Source organism: Camponotus vicinus, unplaced genomic scaffold (assembly GCF_025532165.1).
Source record: "Camponotus vicinus isolate PSW18456_S1 unplaced genomic scaffold, iyCamVici1.0 SCAF_11, whole genome shotgun sequence".
In the NCBI taxonomy this organism is placed as follows: Eukaryota; Metazoa; Arthropoda; class Insecta; order Hymenoptera; family Formicidae; genus Camponotus; species Camponotus vicinus.
The window spans coordinates 12,112,653-12,125,227 of NW_028141947.1; the positions used below are offsets into that span (position 1 = coordinate 12,112,653).

General features: G+C 33.4%; 2 protein-coding genes across 8 annotated transcripts in view; one reads left to right on the forward strand and one right to left on the reverse strand.

Moving 5' to 3' along the window:
- The window catches only part of Eip78c (Ecdysone-induced protein 78C), a 78,167-nt gene extending 67,030 nt beyond the window's left edge, over positions 1-11,137 (forward strand). For all 3 annotated transcript variants that reach the window (XM_083083006.1, XM_083083004.1, XM_083083005.1), the window contains 2 exons: positions 75-452; positions 713-11,137. In XM_083083006.1, the coding sequence (XP_082939132.1) occupies positions 75-446 (372 nt within the window). In that variant the 3' untranslated portion in view covers positions 447-452; positions 713-11,137. The remainder of the gene's footprint in view (positions 1-74; positions 453-712) is intronic.
- LOC145962129 (glycerol-3-phosphate phosphatase) lies at positions 10,439-12,248 on the reverse strand. Of its 5 annotated transcripts, XM_083083011.1 has the most exons (7): positions 11,963-12,248; positions 11,772-11,865; positions 11,464-11,709; positions 11,143-11,397; positions 11,000-11,049; positions 10,675-10,930; positions 10,439-10,616 (listed from the first exon to the last, which is right to left on the reverse strand). In XM_083083011.1, the coding sequence occupies exons 2-6, from the start codon at positions 11,860-11,862 to the stop codon at positions 10,706-10,708; spliced, it is 867 nt and encodes a 288-aa protein (XP_082939137.1). In that variant the 5' UTR covers positions 11,863-11,865; positions 11,963-12,248; the 3' UTR covers positions 10,439-10,616; positions 10,675-10,705. The 5 variants fall into 5 exon arrangements, with proteins under 5 accessions (XP_082939137.1, XP_082939135.1, XP_082939134.1 ...); XM_083083009.1 differs by having other exon boundaries at positions 10,675-11,049; positions 12,025-12,192; XM_083083008.1 differs by having other exon boundaries at positions 10,675-11,049; positions 11,963-12,192.
- Between the last annotated feature and the right edge of the window lie 327 nt (positions 12,249-12,575).

Consider the following 12,575-nt stretch of genomic DNA (forward strand, 5'->3'; position numbering starts at 1 on the left):
TAATTATAAAGTTCGTTCTTAGAAACCAGGCTTGTGTTGCAATCATCGTAATTCCCTCTATTATACTCTGACAGCCCGACTTCGTGTCTGCATTGATGCAAGTCACGTCGTCGCTGAACGCCCACCAACTAACGGACACCGAACTGGGCCTGTTCTCGGCGGCGGTGTTGCTAAGTGAGCGACCGGGATTGAACGATGTCAAGGCCGTGCAGAGGTTGCAGGATCGCGTGCTGGAGGCGCTAAGAGTGCAAGCGGCGCGTCCTTCCAGCGAGGGATCAGGCGGCTCGGTCACCAGTATTTCGCAGAGGATACCCGAACTAAGAGCACTCGGTGCCAGGCATGTCAGTCTTCTCGATTGGTTCCGCAGAAATTGGACGAAGCTCAAGTTACCGCCGCTATTCGCCGAGATATTCGACATTCCCAAATGCGAAGAGGACTTGCAATGAAGAGAGGTAATTAATCGATTAAGGGACTTGCAACGATGTGATCTCTAACGATAAATGAGTAAGGATCGAACGGATCGCGCACGAGTAAATCTTTTTGATATAGATATTTTTTCGCAAAATAAAGTCATCAAATAATTATCTCTTTGTCATTTATGGCACAATGATGATTATGAAATAACGTTTAGAAAATATGAATCTCATTTGCATTTAAAATAATAAACTTACAAATTGCTCTTAATGATCCTTTGTTTCTGTCTCTTTGACAGACATAAGGCACAAGATAATTCGAGATCAATGATACCGATACTCGGTACTGGCAAGAAACCAAGTTGCCCAGCGCTTATCGAGACTGCTCTGAATATCTAGAGAACCATTCGTTTTGATTCATAGACGGCGAAACATGATTACAATGCGATCCAAAAGTGAATGAAGAATGAGCGATGGAATGAGAAATGAGACGTATCGTTTTTGTGAATGATACGTTTATCGAAGATATAGTCTATCGTGAAGAATAATAGCTAAATTAAAGAGAAAAGAGAAGAAAAGCCACGATTATCGATGATTAGCGCCAATTTCTGCTAATGTGTCGAGATATTTCGATGGTTCAAAGAATAATGGGAAATCCAGTATCTTTGGTTATAAAAGGCTCGTAACAAGCTTGCTGTATTAGAAAATTGAGAAAAATAAAGAAAAAAATATATATACACGAGACCGTCGATTATCCAAATGGCGAGTTCAAATAGCGATTACGTGAATTTTCGACGGCGATCTTTTGAGATACTCTCGCTAATTTTGCTCCCAGAATATCTCGATCGCTTGAATAATGTGCAACAACCGACAAAAGATAATTGGAAGAGAACAGAAGAGATTATATCTTTAAAAGCCGCCGCAATAGGACGGAGCTTTGAAAAGTTTTCGTGCAAGTTTTCGGAGGGGGAGATTGACAGACGTAATTTGCTCAAATTCAATGGAAACGGCTTTGTACTATTCGCCAGGCAATACCACACGCATACAGCACGTGTGTTTCCGGACGAGCGTGTACTCAGTAAAATACTCAATCGACGAAGAAGGCATCTTTCGCGTCGCGTCAAGTATAACGGGTGGCTGCTTTATCCGCCGCGACGACGCATGGCCAAGCACAAATACATAAATCATGTCATGAACATCCGTTCATGCTCAAGATTTTGTCGTCTTTTTGTTTTTTTTTCTGCGATCATATCTAAGGTTTAAGGATTTCAAATACACAACGTGCAGCACTCATTCGAGCGGGTTATTTCGCTAGAACGGAAATCGGCCAGATGATACAGATAGCATCATAGCAACAGCAACACCAACTCAACGGACATATCAGAAATTAAGATTACGAAGTGTTCCCCTCTGTATTAAGCGTCGCCGAGTACGTTCGTGTCTTTTGCTAGAGTCAGAATCGGTGACATTTTGATGTTACAGATATACGCAGAGATTGATTTCAAATCACATCTCGCGATAGTTTTATCTCTCTTACATATTTTATAATTATATTGTATATAATTATACGCGTAATTATAATATAATTATTATTACACATTTTAGAGAGAGAAAGAGAGAGGGAGGGAGGGAGGGAAAGAGAGAAAGAAAGAAAGAGAATATATTCTAATTGTAAATTCTTCCAATTTCCGCATATTTTTATCTTTATAAAGTTAAATATTATATATCAAAGCACACATTTTTCCGTGCTTTTCTATTACTAAATTTTTACCGAAATGTCACCGATTTCGATTTCTGATTTGTTGCGATACCGAAAGAACGATGAGTGACTGTACGGCCATGTAAACATAACGAAATGCACGCGCGAACATGCATACTAAGCAACTATGTATTTATTATGCGTGTAATTAATGAAATCATACAGATGTGAGAGGAGGCATATACAAATTTCACGTTGTAAGGCTCGGGAGGATATCTTTATAAGACGTATCTCCTTGTAGATGCATTCGCTACGAATCTCAATCTATGCAATCTCTATTTTTATTACTCGACAAGTAGAATAACGAATTATATATTTCGATATAGTTATGTGTATATATATATACACATACATACATATATATACATATAATTACATATCACTGCGTAGCGTTTCGAGAAACCGTTCCGGACGGAAGCGCGTGAGAAAAAAAACCGAAACGCACAATTGGCGATTCGGGGATTATTAAAGTTCCTTAATTGAAACATACCGATGAAAAAGAAAGAAAAAAAAGAAAAAAAAAAGAAGGAAATTATGCGTACATCTATCACGTACATAATATATCCGCGCGCACATGCAACGTCCAGAAAACTATCCGAGTCACGCTTCCGCGCGAAACGATCTGGAAGCGAACGCGGGCCGACTCTTCAAACTTTAAACACTAATAACTTTCTGACAATGACTAGCGTATAATGCATAACGATATATAATCGCAATGCGTGTGTGAATATGCGTATATGCTTGTGTGTGTATGTATGCGTGTATGTGCATGCTTGCAGTGTGTCTGGGTATGTGCGTATGCGTGCGTGCGTGTGTATATGTGTGTGGTGCGTGCGCGCGCGCGAGTGCATCGAAATACTCATTCGTGAAACATGGGATAAGAAAGAAAAAAGAAGTTTATTAATATAGATATCACTGTTTTATCTATATACCGGGTGTACTTAAAGTATGTAATAACGTAATCCGGTTTATTATCGCTATCACTCGAATCGAACGAGAAATCGGAGATGCTGTCCTTGCGATATTAGAGGAAGAAAGAAAAAAATTTTCCACTCTTCGTCATTCTGTCTCTTTTTCTCACTCTTTCTCTCTCTCTTTCTAAGCGCTCACATCAAGTTGTGAATAAACATATCATACTTAATTAATATATTCGACAAAGAGGATATCATCGTTTAATATAATATGAAAATATATACAAATAAATAAATATATATGTGTGTGTGTGTGTGTATATATATATATACACACACACACATATATGGGAGAAATATATATATGTATATTGCAAAGGAACATTTTATTGAAACTATTACAAAAAAAGAAGTAGCTATTAATTATTGCGTTGTCGAGCGAATCGTAGGTAAACTATACCAGCGATTAGTACAGCGCAACAATCACGTAGTGTTCTCTCGCTTTTTTATTCTAATCATCGTAATCGGCAATGGAAACTCTTTCGTGATCCAGTGTGTAAATCGAATATGCGTAACTTGGCGTTTATTGATCGTTATATATCATTGTTTCCGCTTTCTATTCAATTGTCGCGAGGTAAGAAAACTGTTGATTAAAATTTCCGGATTTTAGAGATAAAATTTCGAAAAAAATATCACCGGATGGAATCCGGTGGAAAGAATCAACATCGATGTCTCTAATGTATTAAAATTGGAAGGATAGGCTGTAGAAAATAAATCTCCGCAGTAATTTTCCAATATCAAGAATTCCAGCGACAAAAAAATAAAAGAAAGAAATAATAAAAAAAGAAAGAAATAAAAGAGAAAGTAGAGAACCGAGGGCTCTCTTAAGCATTAGTTTTTTTTTTTACATCACTGTATCGGCAAATGAGAAACATATACATATAATGAAGAGACATAAAAATATAAAAATAAACGATAGAAAAATAAATACATAAATTAGACATATTGCAATCTTTTCTTCGCAGAATTGATAATTTTTTCTCATTAAAAATGTGCGATCATACTCTTCAAAATTTCTAGTCTCACGTAAATTATTCGCCGAGGAGATAACAATCGTGAAAAGATATGTTCACGCAAGCGTTGCTAAATATATATATATATATATATATATATATATATATATATATATATATATATATACATAAAATTAAACGGCCAAACATCATAGTAATAATATTAGTAATATCGTATTATTATGATAAAAAGATAATTCTTTCTATCTATCTATGTCTCTTAGTGACGGCGCCGGTCAATCGTCCTTTGTCATCCTTGAGCAGCGCCAAAAATGTTCCTTTGTGTTCTTGCCGGTCGTTTGCGTGCGAATCGATAATACTTCACCTTTGGAAACCTGTCCTGAAAGATCCCTTCGTTTTGATTTCGACGATTCTTCGATTTTTCGTAGCGCAATGATTGGCCGATACGAAAGATGAAAAAAATACGCACCAACATCTAGCTTTTACAGATCCTTCGCCTGTTGTCGAGATTTTGTGTTGAAGGGTCTTTTCATTTTCTCCATTTCTTTGTTAAACTGATTAAAAGAGACGATCTTGTTCTTCTTTTTTCTTTTCCTTTTCTTCTATCTCCAATTTTGTCTTTTTCTCCTTTCATGTTTTGGGCGAGACACAAGATTCGTCCATTCCTTTAATACTTTAGTCCTTTCGCCCGTCCTTTGACTCACTCGTTCCGCCACTTTCTGATTTTAATTTGAGATCTTTCGCTTCGTCTCCTTTAAGTTTCGAGAAGAGTCGAGATTTCGGTCATGGTGCTATATAATATCTGTACATATACTTATAAAAATCGTTGGCATAATCAATATCGTTATCATTAATAATATTATTGCGTTAAAATCTGATTATTATCGCTGCCCTTCCTACCACTATTATCATTATCACCGATATGTTTATTCTTGTTATTATTACCATCATTATAACTATTTTATTACGATTATAATAATTATTATTGACATAGATATTATTATTAATAATATTATTATTATTATTATTATTAGATTGATTGTACTTATTATTACATTGATTATGATTGTACTTATTATTACATTGATTATAATCTATATCAACGTTATCGTCGGAGGTGCTATTTAAGTCAAGCGAATGTAAAAAAAGGCAAACATTAGAAAAGTAAGCTGATCAAGATCAAGATGGTTTTGGAAATACTTCTATGAATTCCGCCCGTACAGTTGCTAAGGTTACATAATAATTGCCCTTCTGTTTGATATCGATTTCCGGCTACATGCGCTGTCGCGCGCACATTATGTATGTCCGTTCTCTTCGATGCGCATTAAAAAGCAATATATGTATACATACATAACTGTACGAAATGACTTCAAATTTGCGCGATGAAAATCTTTTCTGAACCCATCTAAAATTAATTGAGATTAATTAAAATTAATTAATGTTTATTTTTCATGAAATTTGGCTTACGAAAAGTATATAATTTCAATTGCTTGTAATTTTAAAAATTATTAATGCTTTGTTATACAATACTTTCGTATCAAGAAAAGACTTTAAGTTGCATTTGCGCAAATTTACATGCATCGTACATATATCTAAAGGCGTATAATGAGGAAAAATGCGAGCGATTGTTCGAAGGTAAAAGCAGCAATACAAATCGTCCAAAGGAATTGTATCTGATATCTGCGTACATAAAGATATATTTATATTCATAATTTCTTTAATTTATATCGTAAAGATAAATTGGAGAAAAAAAACATGATTCCTCGAATTCTTGACATTTCGTTATTAAACTTTAACTCATAATTTTTTTTATCAAACGCTTGAAATATATGTAAACAGTGGTCAACATATAAATAGTGAAAAAAAAACTATACTTTCTCTTAAATTAAAAATATTTGAATTTTTGTTTATCAGACATTTTCAAATGTCAGTGTTCATCAAACATTTTCAAACATCTTAGTTTCTTTAAAATTAATATCATAAAAAAAACTTACTTCAATTTAAAACGCTCTAAAAAAATAAAATATACAAGTAAACCTTATTCTGCACAAAGAAAATCTCGATAATAAGCTGTAATAAACACTCATTCCTATTTATGTTTGCCACTGTACGGACGTGCGTCATACAAAAGTCATCGCGTACTTTTTTACGACTTTATCTAACAAAGGAAAAATTGCTGTTTAATTAAGTTTGAAATTAAAATTTTGAAATAGACTCTTCACTTGAAATTATATCAGAAATAAGATATATCATTATTTATTTGCAGATCTGAAGATCAATTCGCGAGAAATATTTCAATTTCGCTATAGCTCGCAACTATAAAAAAATTATTTCAATGTGCTGATATTGAAGTCTTTAATTTTGACGAAACTTTTTTTCAAAGTTCGACACATTCGTAGCGTCGTATACACTATTTATAAAAACGAGGACGAGGGCGACGACAAGGATGACGGTAACGGTGAACGATATCGGCGTGCCAAGGGAGGCGGGAATTATTCTTAAAGAAAAAAATATATATATATTACATATATTATATATGTATAAAATATAATATAAACGAGAAGAGATAACGATATTAAGGGTAAATAACTACGACAAAAAATGACTGCTCTATACTGCTAAAGTACAAATGTTTTCATTTAATTATTTTATAAGACGATATACCGATTCGTTATGATTCGCATTTATATCTTGCATTTAACGCTAAAAACGGTCGTTGCGGGATTCTGGGGGGCTTTTATTTGTCTCATAATGAGAATTGCATATTGTACGTTGTGCGAGATTGAGAATTTGAGACTGTGAATTTAGAACGCTAAATGTGTGAGATACAAATGCGGGTCTAGGTTTATGGCGCGTCGGTTTGGACACACATACACACACAGCCCGACGCGCGTGTATCTATATCTGTATTTATTTGTTAATCTTTAAACGTGGATGTGTGTGTATGGTACATAAGAGCCATACGTGTGTACTCATACAGGATGTCGCAAAAATCGCTTCCCGCTGACTATAAAATCTATATCTTTATTCAATCTGGTGTCGATTATTTTTTTGTTGAATAAAGATTTAATTTTTGCAACACCCTAATTATTTATACATTTTCTATAATATTCAACATTAAAAAATAACCATGTTAATTAATTGTGAATTAAAAAATAATCTTACATATCATAGAGTCTCTATGCGAAATAACATTGAATTAGAATTCGTCTATTTACGATTGCTTGGAGTTTTAAATTCGCATTGGGAATTTTATATTTTAAATTTTTGATTGTGAAATTTATTGATATTTTGGTGCATACGGAGAAAAACTCGGCCCCAAATTTAATCGAATCATAATTAAAGGGAAGCGAGCAAGCAAGCCCCATAGTTTGGGATATCCTGTATATATAAAACACGCATATTCATACGCACACAAATACGCATATCACATACATATTCTTCTATTAGTATATTTGAAGGCATGATATGCATCCTCTCCATTTCGTCCATTTCACGAAAGCATGAGATAGTAATGCTCGATTTTCGTCGACAATCATAAATAATCGCGGTGGCGTCACTCCAGCGATATTCCAGCAGAAAGAAAACAACAGATTTTTATGTTTTAGTTAACATTAGAAGATTTTTATGTTTTAGTTAACATTAGAAGATACAGAGTAATTCAAATCTATGTCGCTCGATTATATGAAACAATTGACCGATTAGTGTTTATAAATACATAATTTACAAAGTATAATTTATTGATTTCATTCCTTTTTGCAATACACGCGTATATAGTGTACCTGTTTTTTTTTATATTTTCTTTATCTAGTGATCTAAGATTGGCTTCTTACGATTAGTAGCTTAAACAATCAAAAAACTTGAAACTTAATAATATTGACAGCGGCGATAAAAGTTTGTTAAAACAATTTTTTACGACGAAAAATAGAAAAACATATAAAAGAAATTTCTCTATTATTTCTCGCAGAAGAATATAACATTTCCAAAGTTTGGTGACATATATTTGAATCATCCTGTACAATCGTAAGTCATTACTGACAAAAAAATACAGCATATCATTAGGTTTCTCAATTTCCGTTCTGATTAATATTGCATTTATAGTAACATTTTACAGCAATACTGATATACTTGCGGCGTAACTTATTATATAAAATACGAACTTTTTGTTTCTGTATCAGAAAAATCCTACACACACAGCGAGTGCTATATAAAATTTTCGCTTTAAATTTTTGATTTTATACTATACTTATAAATTAAAAGTTTTTCTCTCTCTTTCTCGTTATTAGGATTGCTCGTTATTGATCCTCGTTATAATATACAGCGTTATAATGTAAATATAGCGAAAAAGTAAAATATTCGTCAGTTCTCCAAAGTAGTATTGAATGACTGCAGAATCGCGTTTTTACGTAGGATCCCTTATTCTTATCATCATCTCGCTTTCTTCCCCGTTATCTAAATTATCTACGATTGAAGAAAAAAAAAGTCACGAGGAATTGATTCCTCTTGTTATAAAATCGTTCGATTATTTACAAATACGCGAGTGCCAATTATAAGACTATAATCACTAATGCGTAATAATTCATAGAGAACGAGAGGGAAGCGCGACGACGATCTACGGAAGAAAAAAAAAATTGAAGAGCTTACTTATCAAAAACGTCTTAAGCGCACATTTGAAAAAAAAAACTAGATATTATACGCGTATAATTTTTTTTTAAATATGCGTTTAAGGCAATTTAAAAATAAGCTTTTCGATTGCAGTAAGTCGACGGCGATTATACTTAAGTAATCGCACATATCGAAATGCATATATACCTTTTAAGGCTGTATCGATGTTTGATCGTCCATAGGATCCAAGATCCTTATGGAGGTGTATAAACGAATACAAATTTTGCCTCCGAGAGGATAGTGTAATACGGCAATAAAAAAAAGCGATCATATGCCTTCTTAAAGCATATTTCTCTCTTTTCTTTTACCGTTACGTATTTAGAAAAATCATAACTCTTTCTTTCTCTCTCTCTTTTTTTTCGGTTTCTCTCTTTCTTCATTATACAAAAAATAAATTCTGACAACACATTTTTATATGTAGTAAAAAAATGTGCAGAAAATATTTAAAATGTTATATATATGTGTGAATGACGTCCAACGTAAGATTGTTTAACAGCGTTATTATCGCATCAAACTCTTAGTTCGTGAAAGATTTATTATATATAATGTGTGACTCGAAGAGAGATGTACAAGAAACTAAATTATTTATATCTTATTTATCGATCCTCATACAATATCGACATAAATTAAAGCGTACCTTAAATGCGTTATATCGTTTCGACGTATCGTGACTAAACTGTGATTTACAGAAAATTTCAATATATCGAAAAGAGAAAAAAAGAGAAAAAATGGAGAGAATGTGTACAAGTACACCAAGACGATTAACGAAGATCCTTGCCGATTATTGTATCAATATGAAAAGATACGGGTCTCTAATATTACCCATTATGATCGTTACGTATGTTGGCGATGAATGTTACGCTGTCTTGCTATTAATACTTATGCATCGAAGCCGTTTAACGATTAGCTGTTAAAAAAATTTACGACTCAAACTCTTTGAAATCAATATTTTGATGTGTCTATGTAAGATATAGGCATGCATTTCTAACTCTCTTCTTCGCAGAAATTAGGAAGAGAATCGGAAGACTCTGATTAAACTTAGAAAGTATAAAATAACATATACAGATACATACACAGATATACATGAAGGTAAAAAGAGAAAAACACAAAAACAAACAAAATGAATACACATACCGCGCTTCTTGTATATCATAATGATATAACGCGTTGAATATATTTCATTGTTATGAGTTTTATAAATCTATAAGAGTAAGGATTATACGAATCTGTATCTCTCTCTCTCTCTCTTTCGCTATCTATCTATTAAGTTTATCATTATCATACATATATTTGAATAATATATTGTATTATCACGATCTTTTTGCACACATCCTGCCAATTTGCTTTCCTTCCTTTCTTTCTCTCTGCCTCTATCTTTTTAAAGCATTATTCCTTACAGACTCATTCGAATATATCATTCTTCTCGCGAAAAAAAGGTGTACTTTTTTATATAAAAAAAGGCACATTGCCAAAATAAATATGGGGTTGAAATATTTAAACTGGAAGATTTACTTGTGTTCGTTTCACGCTTCCATTTATATGCTCGAAATATGCAAATACTTTCCCGCTTTCATTTTTAATAATTGCATCTTAATAATTGTTCATTTTCTCAAAATGAAAATGTTTTTGCAGGAAATAAATCGAGAGATAAAGATATACAAGATGTATATATATCTTTAATTTTTATATTAATTTTTTTTTTTACAAAAGAGTAAATGACTTAGATACAATTGGTAGAAATACTTTGAGAATGTTTTGCCACATTTAGTGGATAATCTTGTACACGCGTACATTTATGTGTACAGTTTGTTGTGTATGTCCAAGCACACTCTTCCTAAAAAATTATATTATCATTGAATCTTTGATCTATGAATACATTTTGGTGTACATACTTTCTTTTTTTTGTGGCTAAATTTCCCAAAATTAAGATATTTCAGATTCTAATTCTTTCAAGTATGGTAATAAATCGCCGAGCGCATCTATATAATAATTAGGTACAAGATCCCGTTCTTCTTGTTGTTCGGATTGCTTCCATTTTTCAACGTCCGACAAGGCAGTCACTCCCGTCAGAACTAATAGCGTTATAAAACCGCAACGAGTTCCAAAAAGTATATCAGTGTTACAACGATCTCCAATCATCAAAGTGCGCTGGGGATCAATATTAGATCGTTCCATCAACATCGTAACCATGTAATTGTCCGGTTTACCCATAATTACCGCTTTTCTCTCTGCACAGCTTTCTATGCATCTGACTAGACTTCCTGTACCTGCATTGGAAAAATTATAAATGTTCAATGGAAATATATCATGTATATTATATATATTAATGCAGCTATATATAAAAATATCTCGATACCCACCAGGTATAACAACATCATTTGAGGAATTTGGAAATCTTTCATCCGTATTAGTGCCAATAAAATGTACATTAGTGTCATTTAAATAGGTGGCTGCTTTCACCATTTTAGGATAACTGAAATGCTTGTCCAAACCAACTATAACCGCAGTTACTTCTGGATCTTTTTCAAAAGCAGAATACGGAGTATTCGGATTAATTACATCCGGCCCTATTCCATGATACGAGATACCGACTTGCTCCAATTCTCTTGCAATTGCTGCATAAAAGTAAAATGAATGAAATATATTTTACAGCACATGATTCATAAATTATAAAGCTTTACCTTCAGAACCTATAACATAGGTCTTTTTGCAAGATAGACTTTGAAGGTAACAAGCTGACAGATTAGCAGTGCATAAGATATCGTCCTTATTTGCCTGGAATTTCAGAGCCCTGCATTTCTCCACCAGATCGTCACGAGTCTTCGTACTATTGTTGGTCACGTAAAAGACTTGTTTGCCGAATTTGCGAAACAGATTCATCACGTTCGACGAATTCGGCAGAGGTGTCGTGCGTAGCCATAGCACTCCTAAAAATGATTTCTGCAGAACCATTATCATAAAACCACATCTGCGCACGATTTCTACTCACCGTCACAATCAGTCAACACGGTGTCGAACGATCTCAAAAATTTCAGGACGTTTTCACGACTAAGTGTTTTTATATTTATCGCAGACATCATTCTCTATAAAATTAATCTTATCATTATTATCTATAAAATGATTATTATCGATAAAATTATATTACGAATATTAGAATAAATACATAGATAATGAACATACATGCAAATGTATGTTATCACGATAAAACTTTTATATGTATTAATATATTATCCGTTATTTACCAATATTTGTTAATTAAATACATAATTCAGTGACGTAACACGAATCAGCTGTGATCAGCTGAGAGTCATTAGCTGCGTTCAGCAGAAAAAGCTGCTTTGCAACTGTTGTAAAATTCGTGAATCTGATTGGTGTATGCTCTTAGATTCAGTCAAAATTAAGAGCATACACCAATCAGGCTCACGAATTTTACAACAGTTGCAAAGCAGCTTTTTCTGCTGAACGCAGCCATTGAGAACTATGGCCGTGTTCCGAAATTGCTGCCAGTTTACTGCCAGCACTGAAAATATATAATATACGTAACGTGCACTATAGAATTTGCAGTACTGGCAGTAATTTTGGAACACGGCCTATGGCTGCGTATATGAATTAACCATAGACGTATAAAATATATAGACAGAGCCTACTCTATGATAAGGGCGCATTCACACCTTGGCATAAAAGCAGAAGCCAATCCGAACTCGCGTTGGTAGACAATTTCTATTTTTTGTCTAAATAAATAAACACAATTCATCATAAAATAAATAAACGCAATTGGTTATCAAATAGAGAA

What these genes read in the sequence shown, in the direction of transcription:
- LOC145962129 (XM_083083010.1), bottom strand. Translation starts at nt 11,862, where the DNA reads ATGATGTCTGCGATAAATATAAAAACACTTAGTCGTGAAAACGTCCTG. An exon ending in CGTGTTGACTGATTGTGACG is followed by an intron (nt 11,710 to 11,771) that starts GTGAGTAGAAAT and finishes AATCATTTTTAG; the next exon opens with GAGTGCTATGGCTACGCACG. An exon ending in AAATGATGTTGTTATACCTG is followed by an intron (nt 11,050 to 11,142) that starts GTGGGTATCGAG and finishes TTTCCAATGCAG; the next exon opens with GTACAGGAAGTCTAGTCAGA.